The 18,427-nt window shown below is 37.4% G+C and overlaps 1 protein-coding gene across 2 annotated transcripts in view; it reads right to left on the minus strand.

Annotated features, from left to right (window-relative positions):
• The window catches only part of dnd1 (DND microRNA-mediated repression inhibitor 1), a 29,553-nt gene extending 14,890 nt beyond the window's left edge, over nucleotides 1–14,663 (minus strand). The window contains exons 1-3 of one of the 2 annotated variants that reach the window (XM_057852671.1): nucleotides 14,535–14,663; nucleotides 1,055–1,160; nucleotides 635–960 (exon numbers count right to left, since the gene is read on the minus strand). In XM_057852671.1, the coding sequence (XP_057708654.1) occupies nucleotides 635–960; nucleotides 1,055–1,160; nucleotides 14,535–14,555 (453 nt within the window). In that variant the 5' untranslated portion in view covers nucleotides 14,556–14,663. Of the gene's footprint in view, nucleotides 1–634; nucleotides 961–1,054; nucleotides 1,161–4,388; nucleotides 4,561–14,534 lie in introns of those variants that run through there. The other variant, XM_057852670.1, reaches the window with a different exon arrangement.
• Between the last annotated feature and the right edge of the window lie 3,764 nt (nucleotides 14,664–18,427).

Genomic DNA, 18,427 nt, shown 5'->3' on the forward strand with positions numbered 1-18,427 from the left:
TCGCTGTTCCCGGTGTGACGTATCACTTCCGGGTTCGTCCCCTTTCAGGCTCGAACTTCGGAAACGCGGTTATTTTGTCAAATATACAACATATAAATGATTTTTTCATGCTTTATTTGTTGGACAATGTTTAATTACTTTAATTGTGACTCTATTTGGCATGTTATGAAATTACTTCACATTACTGCTTTAAGGGTATTGTTTTTTTCTATCTATGGCATAATCATTGGATGCTTTCTTATGAGTCATTTTTTAAGCCAAAATTAATGACACCCCAAAAAAGTATGAAAAATGTAATTTCATCGTTTAATCCATCACATATATATCTATGTCTGCCGTCAACACTCGAGAGGAAGTGGCACCTGTAAGCACATGCGCAGTAGTAATCCGGTAGCCTGTCAAGGTTGGGTATTGACGCTCCTAGCTACACTTTCACCTAGGGCACCTAGTTACCCAGGATGGCCTTGCCTACAAGTGTAATCAGATGATTGCAGTCAGGTGATGCCTGTTTCATCAGAAAATTCATTGGCTCAACTCTCTGCGCTATATTGGTTGGAACAAAATCCAGGGCCCTCTTGGCCCTTTGTAGAATTGGTTCGACACCCGAGTTGAAGAAATATGGCAGTGGCAGTACCTGAAGAAGCTGATCTTCCTGGGTGAAAACTGGTAACTCAGCGATGCAGAGCTGCTTCTTCTCGGTGCTATGGTACACCAAAAGATGCACGCCTGGCTCCAGCATGTGACCATGTAGCATATGTATTGCTTTTTTAGCGACCTCCGATGAGCCATATTTGGCATAGGCGAAACCGCGGTTCTGCCCACTGAAGTTCATCATCAGTCGAAACTCCCACAGTGGCCCCACGGAGCTGAAAAGGGGAATCAATAGGTCCTCGTAGGTATTCCGAGGGATGCGGTTGATGAAAACCTCACAGTTGGATCCCGGGTCTGGACCATTCCACCCTTTCAAAGAAATGAGAAAGAAAAGTAGGGCATAGGTTTGACATCTGAATTGCACGTCTTGTAAGACTCTAGAAGGAAATGTTTATTGTCTTACCATCAGGTGGCCCCCCGTACTTGCGCTGTCCATTAACTTGTGTCAGCTTTGTATTGGTTGTTTGAAGCCACTGTTGCAGTGCCTGCAAACGCTCCGTATTTGGTGCCTAGGAAGAAATAGAGCAAATCACAGTGACAACCAAAAAATGATTTAAAAATATAAAAATCTTATTATATTTCAGAAAAAGACAAGGTCAATGTAACCTAAACCATTGCCCTTTTTCCAAAAGGTCAATTGAGATCTTTATCATGGGAGGAACCTTTAAAAAAATATGGCGGTTGATTGCACAAAGGCTCTTCTTGTCATCACCGACCAATCCAGTCATAGTATGACGTATTGTCCTGTCAACAAAGCTTTTGGTGACATTCTTTGCTTCTCTTTTGATGAGGAATTTTGAGTGTATTTCTGACAAAGCTTCAAGAATGTCTTTATGAGGTTAACTTTTAAACTCTGCCATTGTATTCAACCTGATTGTTGCTTCCTTGTGATGTGTGTGATGTGAGTTAACTCCAGCATGTGTAGTGTGTCTAGCAGTGGTAAAACATACTGTAACGTAAGCTTGTTAACGAGGCAGCTAACATGGCTTATTGGCATGCCACTTTTTAATTATATTTAGAATATTTAACTTATTGTTATTTTTTTATTCATTTGTTGAATTTCACATCTCAATTACTATTCCGATTTGCGAATGTTATTTTGAAAAATAAAAAGTCCTGTTCAATGGAAAAAAAGTTTTTTTTTTCTCAAGATAAAACATTTTAAAGCTGTAATTGCAATAGCTTGATACTGAGAAACCGTGATGTTTTAATGTTTTCAAACAGTCAGAATCTCACACCGGCACATGACGAGTCAGGTGTTTCAATTATTGCAAAACAATAATATCTGAGTCAATCTAAATGTACAGTGATCCCTCGCTACTTCGCGCTTCAAACTTCGCGCCCTCAGTCCATCGTGGATTTTTTTTTCAATTAAAAATAAAAAATACAAGTAAGCTGTCCCAAGCCGATCGCGTAGTCTCACTCTCCCTCCCGCCTTCTTCCTGCTCTTTGTTGGTCAGGCAGTGCACAGGAGTTGCTTGGTTATATTAAAGTTAACGATGATTGACAGACGATTAATGTTTGATCTTGCCACAGATTCCTGGAACCCAAAGCTTCAAAGCACCAAATGCATCGATCATCATTTAACTTGTTAAACAGTTGTTGTGGCATCTCATTGTCTGTAAGTGAGCAGCTTGAGCGGATTTGAGTGGACTCACTCAATGACGCATTTAATAGAGACAAGCGTTTTTATACTTTATTCTTATTTAAAAATAATTCGGTAGGACAGTAAGATGTTTAAAACTTAATAATTATTATGTTTGAAGTGCTTAACAAACATTTATTTAACATATATATATATAGATATATATATATACAGTGCCTTGCAAAAGTATTCGGCCCCCTTGAACCTTGCGACCTTTCGCCACATTTCAGGCTTCAAACGTAAAGATATAAAAATTTAATTTTTTGTCAAGAATCAACAACAAGTGGGACACAATCGTGAAGTGGAACAAAATTTATTGGATAATTTAAACTTTTTTAACAAATAAAAAACTGAAAAGTGGGGCGTGCAATATTATTCGGCCCCGTTGCGTTAATACTTTGTAGCGCCACCTTTTGCTCCACTTACAGCTGCAAGTCGCTTGGGGTATGTTTCTATCAGTTTTGCACATCAAGAGACTGACATTCTTGCCCATTCTTCCTTGCAAAACAGCTCGAGCTCAGTGAGGTTGGATGGAGAGTGTTTGTGAACAGCAGTCTTCAGCTCTTTCCACAGATTCTCGATTGGATTCAGGTCTGGACTTTGACTTGGCCATTCTAACACCTGGATACGTTTATTTTTGAACCATTCCATTGTAGATTTGGCTTTATGTTTTGGATCATTGTCCTGTTGGAAGATAAATCTCCGTCCCAGTCTCAGGTCTTGTGCAGATACCAACAGGTTTTCTTCCAGAATGTTCCTGTATTTGGCTGCATCCATCTTCCCGTCAATTTTAACCATCTTCCCTGTCCCTGCTGAAGAAAAGCAGGCCCAAACCATGATGCTGCCACCACCATGTTTGACAGTGGGGTCATCATCATCGGTCATTTAGGACAACAATGGATCATTCAGAGATCCTCACTGAACTTCTGGAGTGAGTTTGCTGCACTGAAAGTAAAGGGGCCGAATAATATTACACGCCCCACTTTTCAGTTTTTTATTTGTTAAAAAAGTTTAAATTATCCAATAAATGTTGTTCCACTTCATGATTGTGTCCCACTTGTTGTTGATTCTTGACAAAAAAATTAAATTTCATATCTTTATGTTTGAAGCCTGAAATGTGGCGAAAGGTTGCAAGATTCAAGGGGGCCGAATACTTTTGCAAGGCACTGTATATATAGTAAGGAGAACAAGTATTTGAAGCACAGTCAATGGGAAAACCCATTGGCAGTGTATCAAATATTTGTTCTCCCCACTGTATATATACATATATATATACACATATATATATATATATATATATATATATATATATATATATATATATATATATATATATACACACATAAAACTTTTTTTTCTCAATTATACTGTGATATGGATGGGATGTGGTATGGGAACAGGCTTGCAGGCTCAGTGTTGACTCCTGCCTACAGGAGGAGCTAGAACCCCATTTAGGCTGAATTACCCCGTGGAAGCGTGTGGGAGGATGAGGAAATGAAACGAGTGGATGAACTGTTGTTGGGGGGGCTACAGTGCTATACCCTCACCATATTATAATACTTTGGGGAAAAAAAACATGTGTTGTATGTATCTCTTTCCAATGCTAAATCTAAATAAATACAATGAACACACAGAAGAAAAACAAAATCTTTTGTGGGGGGTTTTCACTTATCACGGCGGTTTCTGGTCCCCATTAACCGCGAAAAACGAGGGATCACTGTATTATCGTCTGGTAGGCCTAATATAGGGAACTGAACTGAAAACTTCCAGCAGTGGATGAGCTCATGTTTGCGCCATGAAAATTGTAGTTGGGTGAAGAAATCTCAGTGATGACAAGTTATGTACCCTTAAGCGTAAGTAAGACGTGTGCAAAAGCACAGCTGACAATGGATAATTAACTGCGTTTCATGCAACTTGTCAAACCCTGACCAGGTAAAGTCAAACTACTTCAAGATAATATACTCGACGGTTTTGCATTCAACAACATACATACAGAAGCAACAGCACTTTAATGGAACAGGAGTTTGGTATTTTTCCATTTTCTTTTTGTTTTGTTATGCTTTTGTTCTTCTTCTTTTTTTTTTTTTTTTACCTGGAGCTGGTTGTTTTCCATCGCGTTAGGACGCTTGTGCATTCTGCAGTCTAACCGAGGCCACTCGTCTTAACCGTATAAAATGCTCACTTAACAGGCTTCTAATATAAGATCTTATTAGCCAGGTGGGACTCGACTACGTATTATGATATAATGCCTGGAAAATAATGGACTGCTGCTGACCTTGTTTTATCAAACACGACCTTATGCTCTGGGAATGGGACTCTTGTGATTGGAGGATTTGCTTGTCAGTCTGTGCAATGCGCCGTCGTGATTGGATCGTAAGGAAGAGGTGCCAAGGTTTACAAACAATGTCAATTGAGGAAAGCCATCTCCGTTACCAATTTCGTCAATTTTTGACAAAGCAAGAGGAAAATGACAACATAAAATTCTAACCGGCAATTGGCAAGTCGGATATATCAAATTTCGATACTGTTTTAAGTCTCTTTTGATTACTTAATAATTTATTTTGCGGGAGCCAATCAGTGAAGCCGAGTGGCCGTCAGACTTCTTCGCAAATTTGGACATTTTTACTGATGTCTATTTTTCGATTATCTATGTCATATCCGTTTTCCTTAACCCTTTTTTTTAGGCCAAGTTAGTATTTAATTATTTTTTTTTTTAATAAATAAATAATAAATTTTAAAAAATTTAAATAAATTAAAAAAAAAGTAATTCCATAAAGCTTTGGCGTCCACATACTTGGCCATAACATTAAAAATTCGATGTGGATAAATGCAAACGTGTCTTATACTTAAAATAATATTAATAATAAAAAAGCCAGTCAATATTTTTTTATTTTTATGATTAAATAATATAATTGTTAATACAAACAACATTGATAAAATTTAACTGACTAAAAACAGAAATACACTCTTGTTATGGCCTCCAATCACACTATAAAAGCTATTTTATTTCTTCTTTTTTTTTTTTTAACGTCATAGTTTTTCGCTCATTGCCTGCTATCGAAAACGATAGACCTCCAACTCATTTAACCTGGGGGAATTGGCTGAGAATCCTCATCTTTCAGTGCGAATGAGCTGTGCCAGCCTCACCCAGTCAAAAGTGGGCATTTAGCACCATCAATGGCAGCCAATGAGTTAAATGAGTGCCCCATCAAGGTTTACTCTAAATATCCAACCTGTTTGTTGTGTTCTATTAAAACTAAGCGATACGAGATGTTCAACTTCATTGGAATGTTCCTCATGCCATTATTTAACAATTATGTTCAATGATTATGATGCCAAAATGTTAGGTGTATTCATTATCTTGTCCAACCCCTGTATATCAGAATTACATTAACACAAGTGTGTAGGTTTTGTCTCAACATTGGTAGGGACAAATATCAGCATAACCAGTATGTACACATTTTCTGGTTATGGGACATTAATAAGACCAATCAGATTGAGTGAACGGGGGTCAGGGCTACATTTCTCACAATAAGAACTTAATTAACTGATAGGCTGAATGATCAATGCAAAATAAATCTGTATTGATCAATACAACTTTCATGTGCTTGTGTTCAGGTGATACACCGTTCAATTCAAACCTTCGTTTTCAAAACTACTAAAGAAACTTTTTTGAAAACTTCCAGAATAAGTGTATGCATTTTATTAGCAAATTTAAATTATAATATTTGAACTTAAATCATATTAACATACACAATAAATAAAAATTTGTTCAAAATCTCTTAACTATCCAGGAATGTAAAATATAAACATTTGTCTTAAGCATAGGCAGACACTGCGAAACGCAGTGTCAGCAATAAAATTAACTTACAAGAATATTCATAATAGTAAATTGAAAATGAGCATTTTTTGTTTGTTTGTTTCCCACCATTCTTGAGGGGAATTCTAAATCAGGCTGCTGAGGACAGCTAAACTTTTCACCAAGATAGTCATCCACTGAATATGGTATGCCCACCCGTGTCGTGCCAATGTAGGTACCCCAGTCAAAAATTGGATCCCTGGGCAGAGCCATATGGAGGTAGATTTGTGTCTTCGTTATTCGATCAAAAAAATATGTTTTAATGCAAAAATAAATTTGAAACTCAAAAAAATGCATTTGAAAGCTATTTTTCTTTGATTTTTCTTTTTTTTTTTTTTTTATTGATTGAAGCAACTATTTTGATTGAAGTAATGTATTTTTGCGTTTGGGCCACATTTTGGCTAGGACATTTGTGTCTTTATTATTCAATCAAAAAAAAAAATTGCTTCAAAAAAAAAAAAAAATTTTTTTTCAAACAAAAAATCACTTCAATCAAAAAAAAAATGCAATCATAGAAAAAAAGTTTTTGAATACGAAAAATATTTGAGACTCAAATATTTGCATTTGAACACTTGATTTTTAATTTTAAAAGTTTTCTTTGATTTTAGCAATCCTTTTTGTGTTTGGGCCATATTATGGGTAGGACATTTGTGTCTAAATCATTCAATCCCCCAAAATGTTGCTTCAATCAAAAAAATATTTTCAAACAAAGAAAAAAAATCGTTTGAAAAATAAATTGTCCTCCTCTTTTTTTTTTTTTTTTTTTTTTTTTTTTTAAATAATATGCAAAGCAAATGACGGTCATGATCAGTTGGAAAAATAATTTTGACCCATTATAAAAATATATTTTTTTGTTCATTTCATTCATTTTTGTTGTTTGCTTTATTGCTTTACAACGTTTAGTCAAAGTCAATTACATGCAATGACACTTTTCGGCCACCAGGAGGGGCCTGGGCCCTTGGCTTCCCCTTAAACTCCGCTTATGGTCTTAAGACCACTCAACGTTTTCTGTCCAAATAAATAATGTAAATATAACTGAAAGAACATCTTAGTCAGGGTATATCAAAAATAAGTAAAAGTGGAGCCTTCTTTCAGGTAAAACACAACTGCTCTTGTCCAAAATCACAGCTAAACTCAACAAAAAATGAAAACGTTTTACCTCGACTATGATTAATGTCTGATTATCTGAAAAATGTCTGCATTGGCAGCAAAAAAAAACATTTTCATATTAATAATGTAGAAGATAAAATCAATTTTAAATGAATGCAAGTCATCAGCCAATGAAAGGTGTGTTTGGGGGTGGGGGAGAGGGGGGATGGACCGGCACATTCAGCAGATGAAAAGGGGTATATGTAAGTCTGAACATAATGAAAATAATTCACTTAATAATGGTAGGGTCAATTCTATCCTTATAACATTTGGGTAGACAAGCTAAATGATCTATATAACTGAACATAGTGTACAATGCAAATAAGGTTGCTTAAAGGTTGGGGGAGAATTTGAGCATCCTGAAAAGTTGGTCGTGTTATGTCCCTACAAATATGCCAGCAGCGTGTGCATTCTGCTGAAATATATTAAAATATATTAAAAGAGGAACATAATGTCAAGGTTTTGGCTGCTTTAACATTGGAAGAATGTTCAAGCAATCTGATATATTGTTTGGCTTCATTTTCAAGAATACAAAAAAATGGTTTATGGTTAGAGCATTTGGATTTAAGAATATGCCATTTAGGAAACAGTATTATTAGATAATATAAACTATTTTAATATTTGCATAAATAATCAGTGAAGCAAAAAACTACATTACATAATACATTTCCATGGTTCTGTCGAAACGGACAATCCTAAAATGTGATCCAATATCGAAAAAAAGTTTTTTGTTGAAAAAATAAATAAATAAAAAAAATTCCAAACACGTTACTGTCCACCCGTGCCTCCTTCATATTGTAAATTATTTTTAAACAAGAATAACGTAGAACTGTAAAACTGAAGAATGGCTTAAAATTCCTTCACAAGTTGTGTGAAAAAATACCTTGGAGAATTGAGACTGTAATTACCGCAAAAGGTGGACCTACACCAAATTAAATAAGTTTTTCTTGATTTTTTTTTTTTTTTTTTTTAAGGTGTTTCTATTATTTTGTCCTACCCCTGTAGCTCTGAACATTGCTTTCTTGTGACCGCAAGAGGGCACTGAAGTGGGCAATTGTTTTCCTGCCTTTATCATGAGCATTCACTGCAGGCCTACATGTTGTTATGGATTGGATCAGCACTGGACTGGATGTTTTTCGCCGTCACTGGAAGCGAATGAGTTCAGTGAATTTTTGTCTACCTCACATTGTCAATTGAATTGTTGTAAATCTTAAAAAGAACAATGTAACAATGAACAACTATTTTACATGTGTTCATCAATTTTGTCTATTTTGAATTGATTGTTTCGCTTATTCAAGTTAAATCGCAGGGCTTTGTCATTCCTCATTTAACTCATTGGCTGCCATCAATTAGACGTCCAATCCATTTTGACTGGGTGGGCTAGCAGCAAACGATCGCTTGCATGCCTCTTCCAGTTTAAATGAATTGGACATCTATTTATATCACTAGCATTGAGTTATTAAGGCAAAAGATATAGAGTGTTATTGGGTGCCACAAGCAGAGTATATTCCTGTTATTATTTATTATTTCCATTAATCCCTTTCGCCTTTTCCCCTCAGAGCAAAGCAGCAGCAAAACAGTCTATCCAGATGAGTTTTGGCACACAGGTTTTTATGGATTCCCTTCCTGACACCACTCACAAAAGGGACTCCAACCCAGGCCTGCCTTCTAAAAATGGTTTGACTTGCCCTCGCCAACTTGCCCTAGGCCAGGGGTGTCCAAACTTTTTTGCAAAGGGGGCCAGATTTGATGCGGTAAAAATGCGGGGGGCCGACCTTGGCTGACATCCTTTACGTAGAACAATATATTTATTTAAGTAGATTTTACCAAGCCATTCAGTGTGTCACATTTGCTTTATTATTTTTTGTAAATTGAATAATTCCAACAATCTTACAACTAGCCTTTGTGGCGTTCTCTTTCGACTCTCGGGCTCTTGCGAAATACTGCTGCTGTGAAATTAAACTAGCTTCAAGTTGCTTCAATTTCTCGCTGCGAATCTTCCCTGTGTGTCTTGTTTGGTAATACCGGCTAACATTGAAATCTTTAAAAACAGCGACTGTCTCTTTGCAAATGAGGCAGACACAGTTGTTGCGTATTTTAGTGAAGAAATAGTCCAATTTCCACCTATCCTTGAAGCGTCGGCTGTCACAGTCAACTTTCATTTTTTTTTTGTTAATTGTCTCCATTTTAGAAAATAGAAGTGATGGGTCACACGGGGTAATGTTGCTTAGCCCTTCAATACCTGCAACATGAAGCAATTATCAGAGAATCCCAAAATTTGAAAAATAAGGTCATAATGAAACAATTTTTTCAAATTTGTAAAAAGAAAAGTCAAAATGAATATGTGTAATAAGCGCTCTAATATCTATAACTCATGCTAAATCATGTTTTTTTTCTCATAGAACCTGCAAATGCATGTGTTGACTTGCATCCCTCGTTTTTTGTTTGTTTGTTTGTTTGTTTTTTCAAGATCATAAAATTTTAGGTGTATCAAATGTGATACATTTGGCAATAAAGGTTTAAAGTGCTGCTCCCTTTTAGTGGGTAAATGAGGAGCAGCATTTCGTGTGTAAGCTACTTCATATGCTGGTTGCAGTACTGCTGACCAATTTATTAAGTGTGTGTGCGGGCCAGACGTTAATGATTTTATGACAGAGGCTGGGGGCCGGATGAAATTTGACCACGGGCCGCATTTGGCCCCCGGGCCGGACTTTGGACATGTCTGCCCCAGGCACTTGCTGTGACGTGACACTGAGGCCACTTGAAGGGCAAAGGGAAAGTGGGTGGGGGGGAATGAAAGACGTACTTAATTTTTGGACTATAAGCCGCTACTTTTTTCCTTCATTTTGAATCCTGCAGCTTATAGCCCAGTGCAGTTTATTTGTTGATTTATTTGGGTTAATAGATAACTTTATTTAATGGCGGTGTCATAAGACTGTCATAAGACAGTCATAATTATGACATGACACTGTCATAGGCATTCCTGAATGTTTATGAGAGATGTCATTTAGGCTACGTTCAAACTGCAGGTCTTAATGCACGAATCCGATTTTTTCGTGTTTTTCCGACTTGAGTGAGGCATTAACTTGATGGCCTAAACGGGACAAGTCGCACAGAAGTGGACCATTTCAAATCCGATCTGGGTCACTTTCGTATGTGGTTTAAATCCGATCTGGGCCACATTTTTCCAGAACGTCGCGGCGGTCTGAACTGGCAAGTCTCCCAAATCGGAATTCATGCAGCAATTACGTCATCAAATAGCGAGAGAGGCGGCGCGCCACGGTAGCGGTGCAACTGTCCATTAGCGCCTAGCTTGCCTTGAACCCGGCTTTTGGGGAAGGGTCGGGCTTGGCAAAAGTCATAAAAAATAAAAAAGGGTTGAGGGTAAGCCTGAGAATGATCAGTTTTCTCTCTGCTCTGTATGAGCAATATTTCAAGATTCCTTACACGGCCGAGAGTCGGGGCAAACTGCGTGTATGTGTGTGTGACATGCACGGACAGTGCGGGCATGCTTCGATCCACAGAAACTTTGAATATAAGCCTAAACGGGGATTATTTATGTCTGTTATTTGTGTCCTCTTTTTGGAAATCAAAATATGATTGCCCTGGAATGACTGATAACAGCCAGCACGTGTAGTCATTTGTTTTGATGCTTCTGCGCATGCAGTTCTTCTTGCTCACCGCGTGTCAGACTGCGAATTATTGCGCATGCATAATACCTGAACGGTCTCAATGGATAAAGGCAGTCTGAACGGGCACGCCAAAAAAACAGATATGACAAAAACTCGGATTTGTACATTAAGACCTGCAGTATGAACGTAGCCTTTGTGCCAGCTTGGATATTTTACTTCCATTCAAAAGGGAGATAATTTGCCGGATAACACTAAATGACATCTGTTATAGGCATTCATTATTGCTCATGACAGTGTCATGTCATAATTATGACATTCTTAAGGCACCACTGTCCTATAAAGTGTTACCAAATACCATAACAAGCAATTAATAAAACAACTGGAACAGGAACTGAAGAAATAATTAGCACAGAACATGAATCTTGATTGTTATTTACAATGCATGCTAGGAGGCATGTTGGACAACAACAGTGGTGGCAGCAGAGGTTCACTGTCTCCCTCAAGGGAGCAGTGATGGCCAAATGAAGCTTGTTGAAGCAATGATGGGTGTTCATTTGGTATTATGACCGTCAGATGATGCCGCTGTCAAATAAAGTGTTACCGGTTAACATCTTTTCGTTTAAATATCCTATAATTCAGTGAGGACAGCTGCGGCTTATAGTCCAGTGCGGCTTACCTATGAACAAATGCCGTTTTTGTACCAAATTTGGTGGGTGGTGGCTTATGATCAGGTGCGCCCTATAGTGTGAAAATTACGGTCAATGGAACACACTTGCCCTCGTTCACTCACAGGCCAGACAATCATGGATCAGCCACATATTGTTGAAGTGGCGCTATACTGCCTATTCCAAATAAATCCCACAAAATATACGGAGACTAATGTCAATAAGATGAAGATGTATTCCGTGCTTGATGGCAGTACGTCGGTATCTGGGAATGATCAGAATTATTAGTTTTGTGTGTTTTTATTTGGGGAATTCATTATATTTTTTTGTTTGTTTGTCTTTACCTCATAATTTGTAGACATATTTGTTGTTTAAATACATTTACCCAGCTTTCAGTTTAGTTGACATTAGTTTCAGTCCCTCTCAACGCCATTTGATTAACAGATCGTTCCTTTCGTTAAAAGCAAAATAGAAAAGGCAAGCGAAACACAAAAGTCAGTGACAACAATTGTCATTTTTTTTCCTTCTTGTGATTTTTAATGAAAAAAGTGAAAGTCAATGACAAAATATACTTTTATATTTTCATGTTTTCATTTATTTCTCTGTATATTTATTTATTCATGCATTTTTTTATTTTTGCACTCCTGTAATTCCGTACGCTCTGCCATAACTGCCACAGACAGTCTATTTTTTTATTTTTTTTATTTTCTATTTTTTTTTACAGCAATGATGAATTTTACAATTTGAAAGGCAGTTTGGTATAACATTCAAACACTGTGCTGGCACCTTAATTCATTTTTTTCTTCTTGGTGGTAAACAGCAGCCAACGATATTTGAGCTTCATTTACACCACTGCATGGACATATTTTCCGTACACCACTGCAATGCATTGAGGGATATAGGAAGCTCTGAAGTGACCATCGTTGTTGACTTGATCACTAAGCCCTCAAAGGGTCGATCTCACTAAGGCTGCGTTTCAATCGCAGTTTAAATGAGCCCTCGCTCACTTGCCCTAGCCACCGCCCCCCCGTGGGAATCCCCGCCGCCACCTTAAGGGCCGTTCCAATTCCCAAAACAGCGAAGTGAACTTGATGAGATGGACCCTCAGAGGGCTCAGTGATCGAGTGAAAAACGATGGTCACTCCGGAGCTCCCTGTATCCCACAATGCATTGCAGTGGTATACGGAAAATATGTCCATGCGGTGATGATAATGAAGCTCAAATACTGTTGGCTGATGTCTATTTACGACCAGAGAAGAATAAAATGAATGGAGGAGCCAGCACGGTGTTTGAATGTGATACCAAACTGCCTTTGGAATTGTAAAATTTATCATTGTTGTTAATAAATAAAAATAAAAAAATTAGACTGTATGTGGCAGTTATGGCAGGATGTATGGAATCACAGGAGTGCCAAAATAAAATTTAAAAAAATAAATAAATAATAAAAATAAAGAGAAAGAAATGAATAAATAAAGAGTAAAGTTACTTTTTATTGACCTTTGTCAGTAAAGAAAAGGAAAAAACTGACAATTTTTGTCATTGATGTTTCTATTTCGCTTGCCTTTTCTATTTTGCTTTTAACAAAAGGAATTTTATGTTAATCAAATGGTGCTGGGAGGGACTGAAACTAAACTTCAAATAGGTTAAATGTATTTGAACATCAAATCTGTTTACAGATTATAAGGTATAGACAAATAACTAAATAAATAATGAAATGCCCATATAAAATTTGATACAAAACTAATAATTCTGATAATTCCCAAGTACCAATATATTGCGATCAAGCGCGGAATACTTCTCTGGCTTATTGTCATGAGTCGCAGTATATTTTGTGCGATGTGGAATAATGATGCCACATGGGGGTGGCGAGCCCTGGCCACGGCTCCCCCCAATGAATTTGTTGGTTACCCCACTGGTCACCCCACTCGCCAGTATAATGTAGATTGTAGTAGCTGCGGAACTCAAAATTTTGACTGGACTATTATGGACTATGTACATTAACACAATATAATAGTATACAATATAACACCATCAACAAAAGTATATCAAAAAGTGTGTCTTGAAGTCTTTCTGAAAATTTTCTACTGGCCTGTTTAATACTACAACATAGTAAAAACCTGAAATGATGGCTTTTATTTTTTGGTGTGCCACCCCAAGATTTTAAGTGGCCCCATTTGGCCACCCATATGAAGAATTTCTGGAGGCGCCACTGATTTAAAATAGGCAGTATAACGCTACTCCCACACCTTGTGGTTGTTCCATGATTTTCTAGCCTATGAGTGAACGAGGGCAGGTGTGTTCCATTTACGTCTTTCGCTCCCCCTCCGCCCACTTTCCCTCCAGCCTCCAAGTGGCCTCAGTGTGACGTCATCGCAAGTGCTTAGGGCAAGTGAGCGAGGGCAACTCAAACCGCGATCGAAACGCAGCCTAAGTTTACTTCAGCTGTTTAGGGAAATGGAACAGCCCTTAAGATGGCGGCGGGGATTCCCCCAAGGGCAAGTGCCTAGGACAAGTGAACGAGCGTGCATAAAACCGTTACTGAAACGCAGCCCAGGCCTCTAACAATGGCAGCTGAAAGCTGAGACCACTTAGCTTCTGCCCGGGTTATTTGTAATCATTATTAATTCATTTTGGGAATAATTTTATTGTTCACAGATATATTTAAAATCATATGGTATTTTGTAGGCCACACTTTTTAATGTTGTGATGACCTAAAAAATGTATTATTCATGTTCATATATTTTTTTAATGATCTAAAATAGTTTTTGCCCAATAGAAATTGGTATAGGTCCATGTCAGCGGTCTCCTGGGCCACCTTTTTCTCATAAACTCTTGACTGTGAGGTAGATGCACTAAACGCTTAAGTCAATGCGAGTTTTCACTGTGCAAAGTGTAGTTCCAATTTGAAAATTCCACTTTTTGGACATACTTACATTGCTGATCTGATAGGTCATCTCTGTTATTCTATTTGTAAAGCTTATCTGGCAATCTAAGGTTTTGGTGATTCACATGCTTGAATCATCTGGCATGAGATGGCACGTTGTTAAAAAAAACATTTTAAAAAATGCCCGCAGGTCTCTATCAGTCTGGAGAGCAGAAGAATGTTGGATGAAAATGTATCATGTGTTTACTCTGCCTCTAAATGGGCCGTGACTCATTGGTGGGCCACTTAGGTTATTAGGCTAAAAATCCATGTGACACACAATACACGGAAGCATTAGCATGTTCTGCTTCTCACGACATGACGTGTCTAAATCCACTGCGCTGTGAGAAGCTTAGTCAGTATTCTGGGATGCTTATGGGAATTTAATTGCATGCCACTGTGGAAGCACCGTAAACAAAAAGAATGGGAAGAGTGTGAATAAAAAGGTTTGGTATGAGGCATTGACTGCTTTCTGTTATACAATGCTACCTTCCATAAAGGATGTCATAATGCTTTATTTTCATTGATAAATCTTATCTTCCAAAATTCCAAATTTTTTTTGCACTTAGCCGGGATTGCTGTCACTCTTCTACATCTTTTAAACATTTTGTTGTCCCAGTTTTTCAATCATTCAGTTTGCCAGGCTTGGTAACTCATTGGATTCCATTTTGATTATCCACTGTCAGCCCACCCAGTTGAAATAGACATTGTGCCTCAGAAACATGATGTATGTTAGCAATTTTAGAACTGTGTATTGCATTTTGAGAGACACATCCATCACTGTTTCCTTCTTGTGTTTTCAAGACTGTGAGTTTGTCCAATCACGGGTTTACGCCACCAACTAGCATGCGGGTTCTGCTGCAGCTATTGTGTGAGTAATGTTTTCAAATGGTATCTACTCTAAAATAGGACCACTTGATTGAAAAGAAGTGACATTGAGATTTATGCAGCATCTTGCCATGATTTCAATGCTCATTGAAGCTTTTTATCCATTTTTTATCACCCTGCTCAGTGCCGCCATTCATCTCGACATATCGTCATTTGATTCAATTAGTTTTAACCCTTCAGCTGTCTTGGTGTCTGTTGACTTTGTCCGGTGAAAATGGAAACAACAGCAGCCACACTCCTTGAAGGACAAACATAATCTCATTATTGATACACATAACATTATTAGATATTACATGTGGAATGACATCACTTTGTTTTTATTCCCATGGTTAATCATGTTAGGTGAGGGGCCTAGTGACATCACAAATGACAGAGGAAAAAGACAAAGTGAAAAAAAAAAAAAAAAACTGAAAGGAATTTATATACCGTATTGGCCCGAATATAAGACGGTGTTTTTTGCATTTAAATTAGACTGAAAAAGAGGGGGTCGTCTTATATTCGCGGTCTAGACATTATACCCATTCACGACGCTAGATGGCGCCAGATATCCTTGAAGCGATGTTCTGTCATGAAAGATCTCAGCTACTCTCAAGTTTAACCAGTTTGCATTATTTTATTGCAATGTTTTTCCTTATTCAGATTTGTTTCAAGACTGCAGTTACAGTTAGACTTCACTTTGATGGTTAATACAGTTATTGCAATTTTGTTGTTTTATCACAATAGATTGGTTTATTTACATTTCAAAAACCAGAAGCCATTCATTTGCCAATGTGATTGCACTTTAGTTTACATATTTAAATGTTCAGATATTAAGATTTGAATGAGGCAAAATAACATGCTTTTTCTCTCAAATATATTGTTATAATCATTTGTTTAGGATGTACTGTAATTATTTTCTGTATAAAAAATAATTTGGTGTTCAAAAAGTCTTTTTTCAAACTTGAGTCTTGAAAAAGAGGGGGTCCTCTTATAATCAGGGCCATCTTATATTCGGGCCAATGCGGTATATGGCGGAAAACACTCAGGTAACTTGATGTTCCGCTTTGAGAACCCCAATTTTGCCAAATTTTAAAATTGTCCTATAATCATGTGTGATACATCATTGTAAAGCTTAAAATTTCAATTTTCTGGGGGAAGAAATATTTTGAACAGGAGGGCATTTAAAAAAAAAAAAAAAAAAAAAGAAATTCAACAGCAAAACCCCAACTGAAGATGAGAGCATGAGAGAGCATAATTAAAGACGCCATGATTTTAATGAGATATTATCACGTACTTACAGTTTATCACAAAAGTGAGTACACCCCTCGCATTTCTGCAGATATTTATATCTTTTCATGGGTCAACACTGACAAAACGACACTTTGACACAATGAAAAGTAGTCTGTGTGCAGCCTATATAATAGAGTTAATTTATTTTCCCCTCAAAATAACTCAAAATGTAGCCATTAATATGGCTACATAACCCCTGGCAACAAACGTGAGTTTACCCCTTAGAAAAAACGTACATCCCTAAATATCAAAATTGAGTACTGCTTGTCATTTTCCCTCCAAAATGTCATGTGACTCATTACAGGAAAGCTTTCAGCATTGCTGCAGAGATTGAAGAGGTGGGGGGGTCAGCCTCTTGGTGCTCAGACCATACGGCGTACTCTACATCAAATTGGTGTGCATGGCTGTCACCCCAGGAGGAAGCCTCTTCTGAAGACGGTACACAAGAAAGTCCGCAAACAGTTTGCTGAAGACATGTCAACAAAGCACATGGATTACTGGAACCTTGTCCTATGGTCTGATGAGACGAAGATTAATTTGTTTGGTTCAGATGGTCTCAAGCATGTGTGGAGGTGACCAGGTGAGGAGTACAAAGATAAGTGTGTCATGCCTACAGTCAAGCATGGTGGTGGGAATGACCCCCCCCCCACCTCTTCAATATCTGCAGCAATGCTGACAGCACTCCTGTAACGAGTCACATGACATTTTGGAGGGAAAATGACAAGCAGTACTCACTTTGGACATTTACGGATGTATGTAATTCCCATGCGGTGTACTCACTTTTGTTGCCAGGGGTTTAGATATTAATGGCTATATTTTGAGTTATTTTGAGGGGAAAATAAATTAACTCTATTATATAAGCTGCACACAGACTACTTTTCATTGTGTCAAAGTGTCATTTTGTCAGTGTTGTCCCATGAAAGATATATTTAGATATCTGCAGTAATGCGAGGGGTGTACTCACTTTTGTGATACACTGTACCTCTGTTCGATCCAAAAACTCCATGTAGCATCTATCACCGAGAGTCAAGACACAGCTCTGAATGGCCACAGCCGGATTTTTGAGGGATTTTATGGGTGAAACATGGTAATATAACAAGGGTCGCCATGCAGAGAACACAGACATCAAGGACTGGTCGAGATTTTCTTTTTCAAATATTTATCCTTTTAAACATTTTTTCTTTCCAAATTTTCTTTGTTGGGATCAAATATTTATCATCTAAAATATTGGGGAAAATGCGCCAGTAACAAAAAAAAAAACAAAAAAAAAACAATTAAGCGATAGTTATGAGGTAGATATCCGTGACTTATTTACAGACACTCTTTTTTTCATTGTGACGTAATTTGTTTAAAAGATTAAAATATATGAGTGAATAATTTTTTGTCATTTTTTAAAACGAAATAGTAGACATCAATTAATAATTCTAAGCTAAAAATAACAGACATTTCAAATAATAAATATAATTACTTCATTTTATAGCAGGGTTGAAACAAAAGCAGTTGCGCGACGTCTGTAAACGGGGGTTTCCAGGGTAAAACGGACAACTTAAAATTAGTTCGGGGTTTAATGCGCCATGAAACTGCTATGGCAGCATATAGACATATTGTTCTATCAAACACAACAGTTCTTTTGGCTTAAAATTCAGCAGTTTATTTTAAAGAGGGGTGAAAGAACAGAAACTGCTTTTCAGCCTTGTGTGTGTTTTTGTTACCACGTCGATCTAATCTGCTTAGGGCCTTCAGAAT

Source organism: Corythoichthys intestinalis, chromosome 12 (assembly GCF_030265065.1).
Source record: "Corythoichthys intestinalis isolate RoL2023-P3 chromosome 12, ASM3026506v1, whole genome shotgun sequence".
NCBI lineage: Eukaryota > Metazoa > Chordata > Actinopteri > Syngnathiformes > Syngnathidae > Corythoichthys > Corythoichthys intestinalis.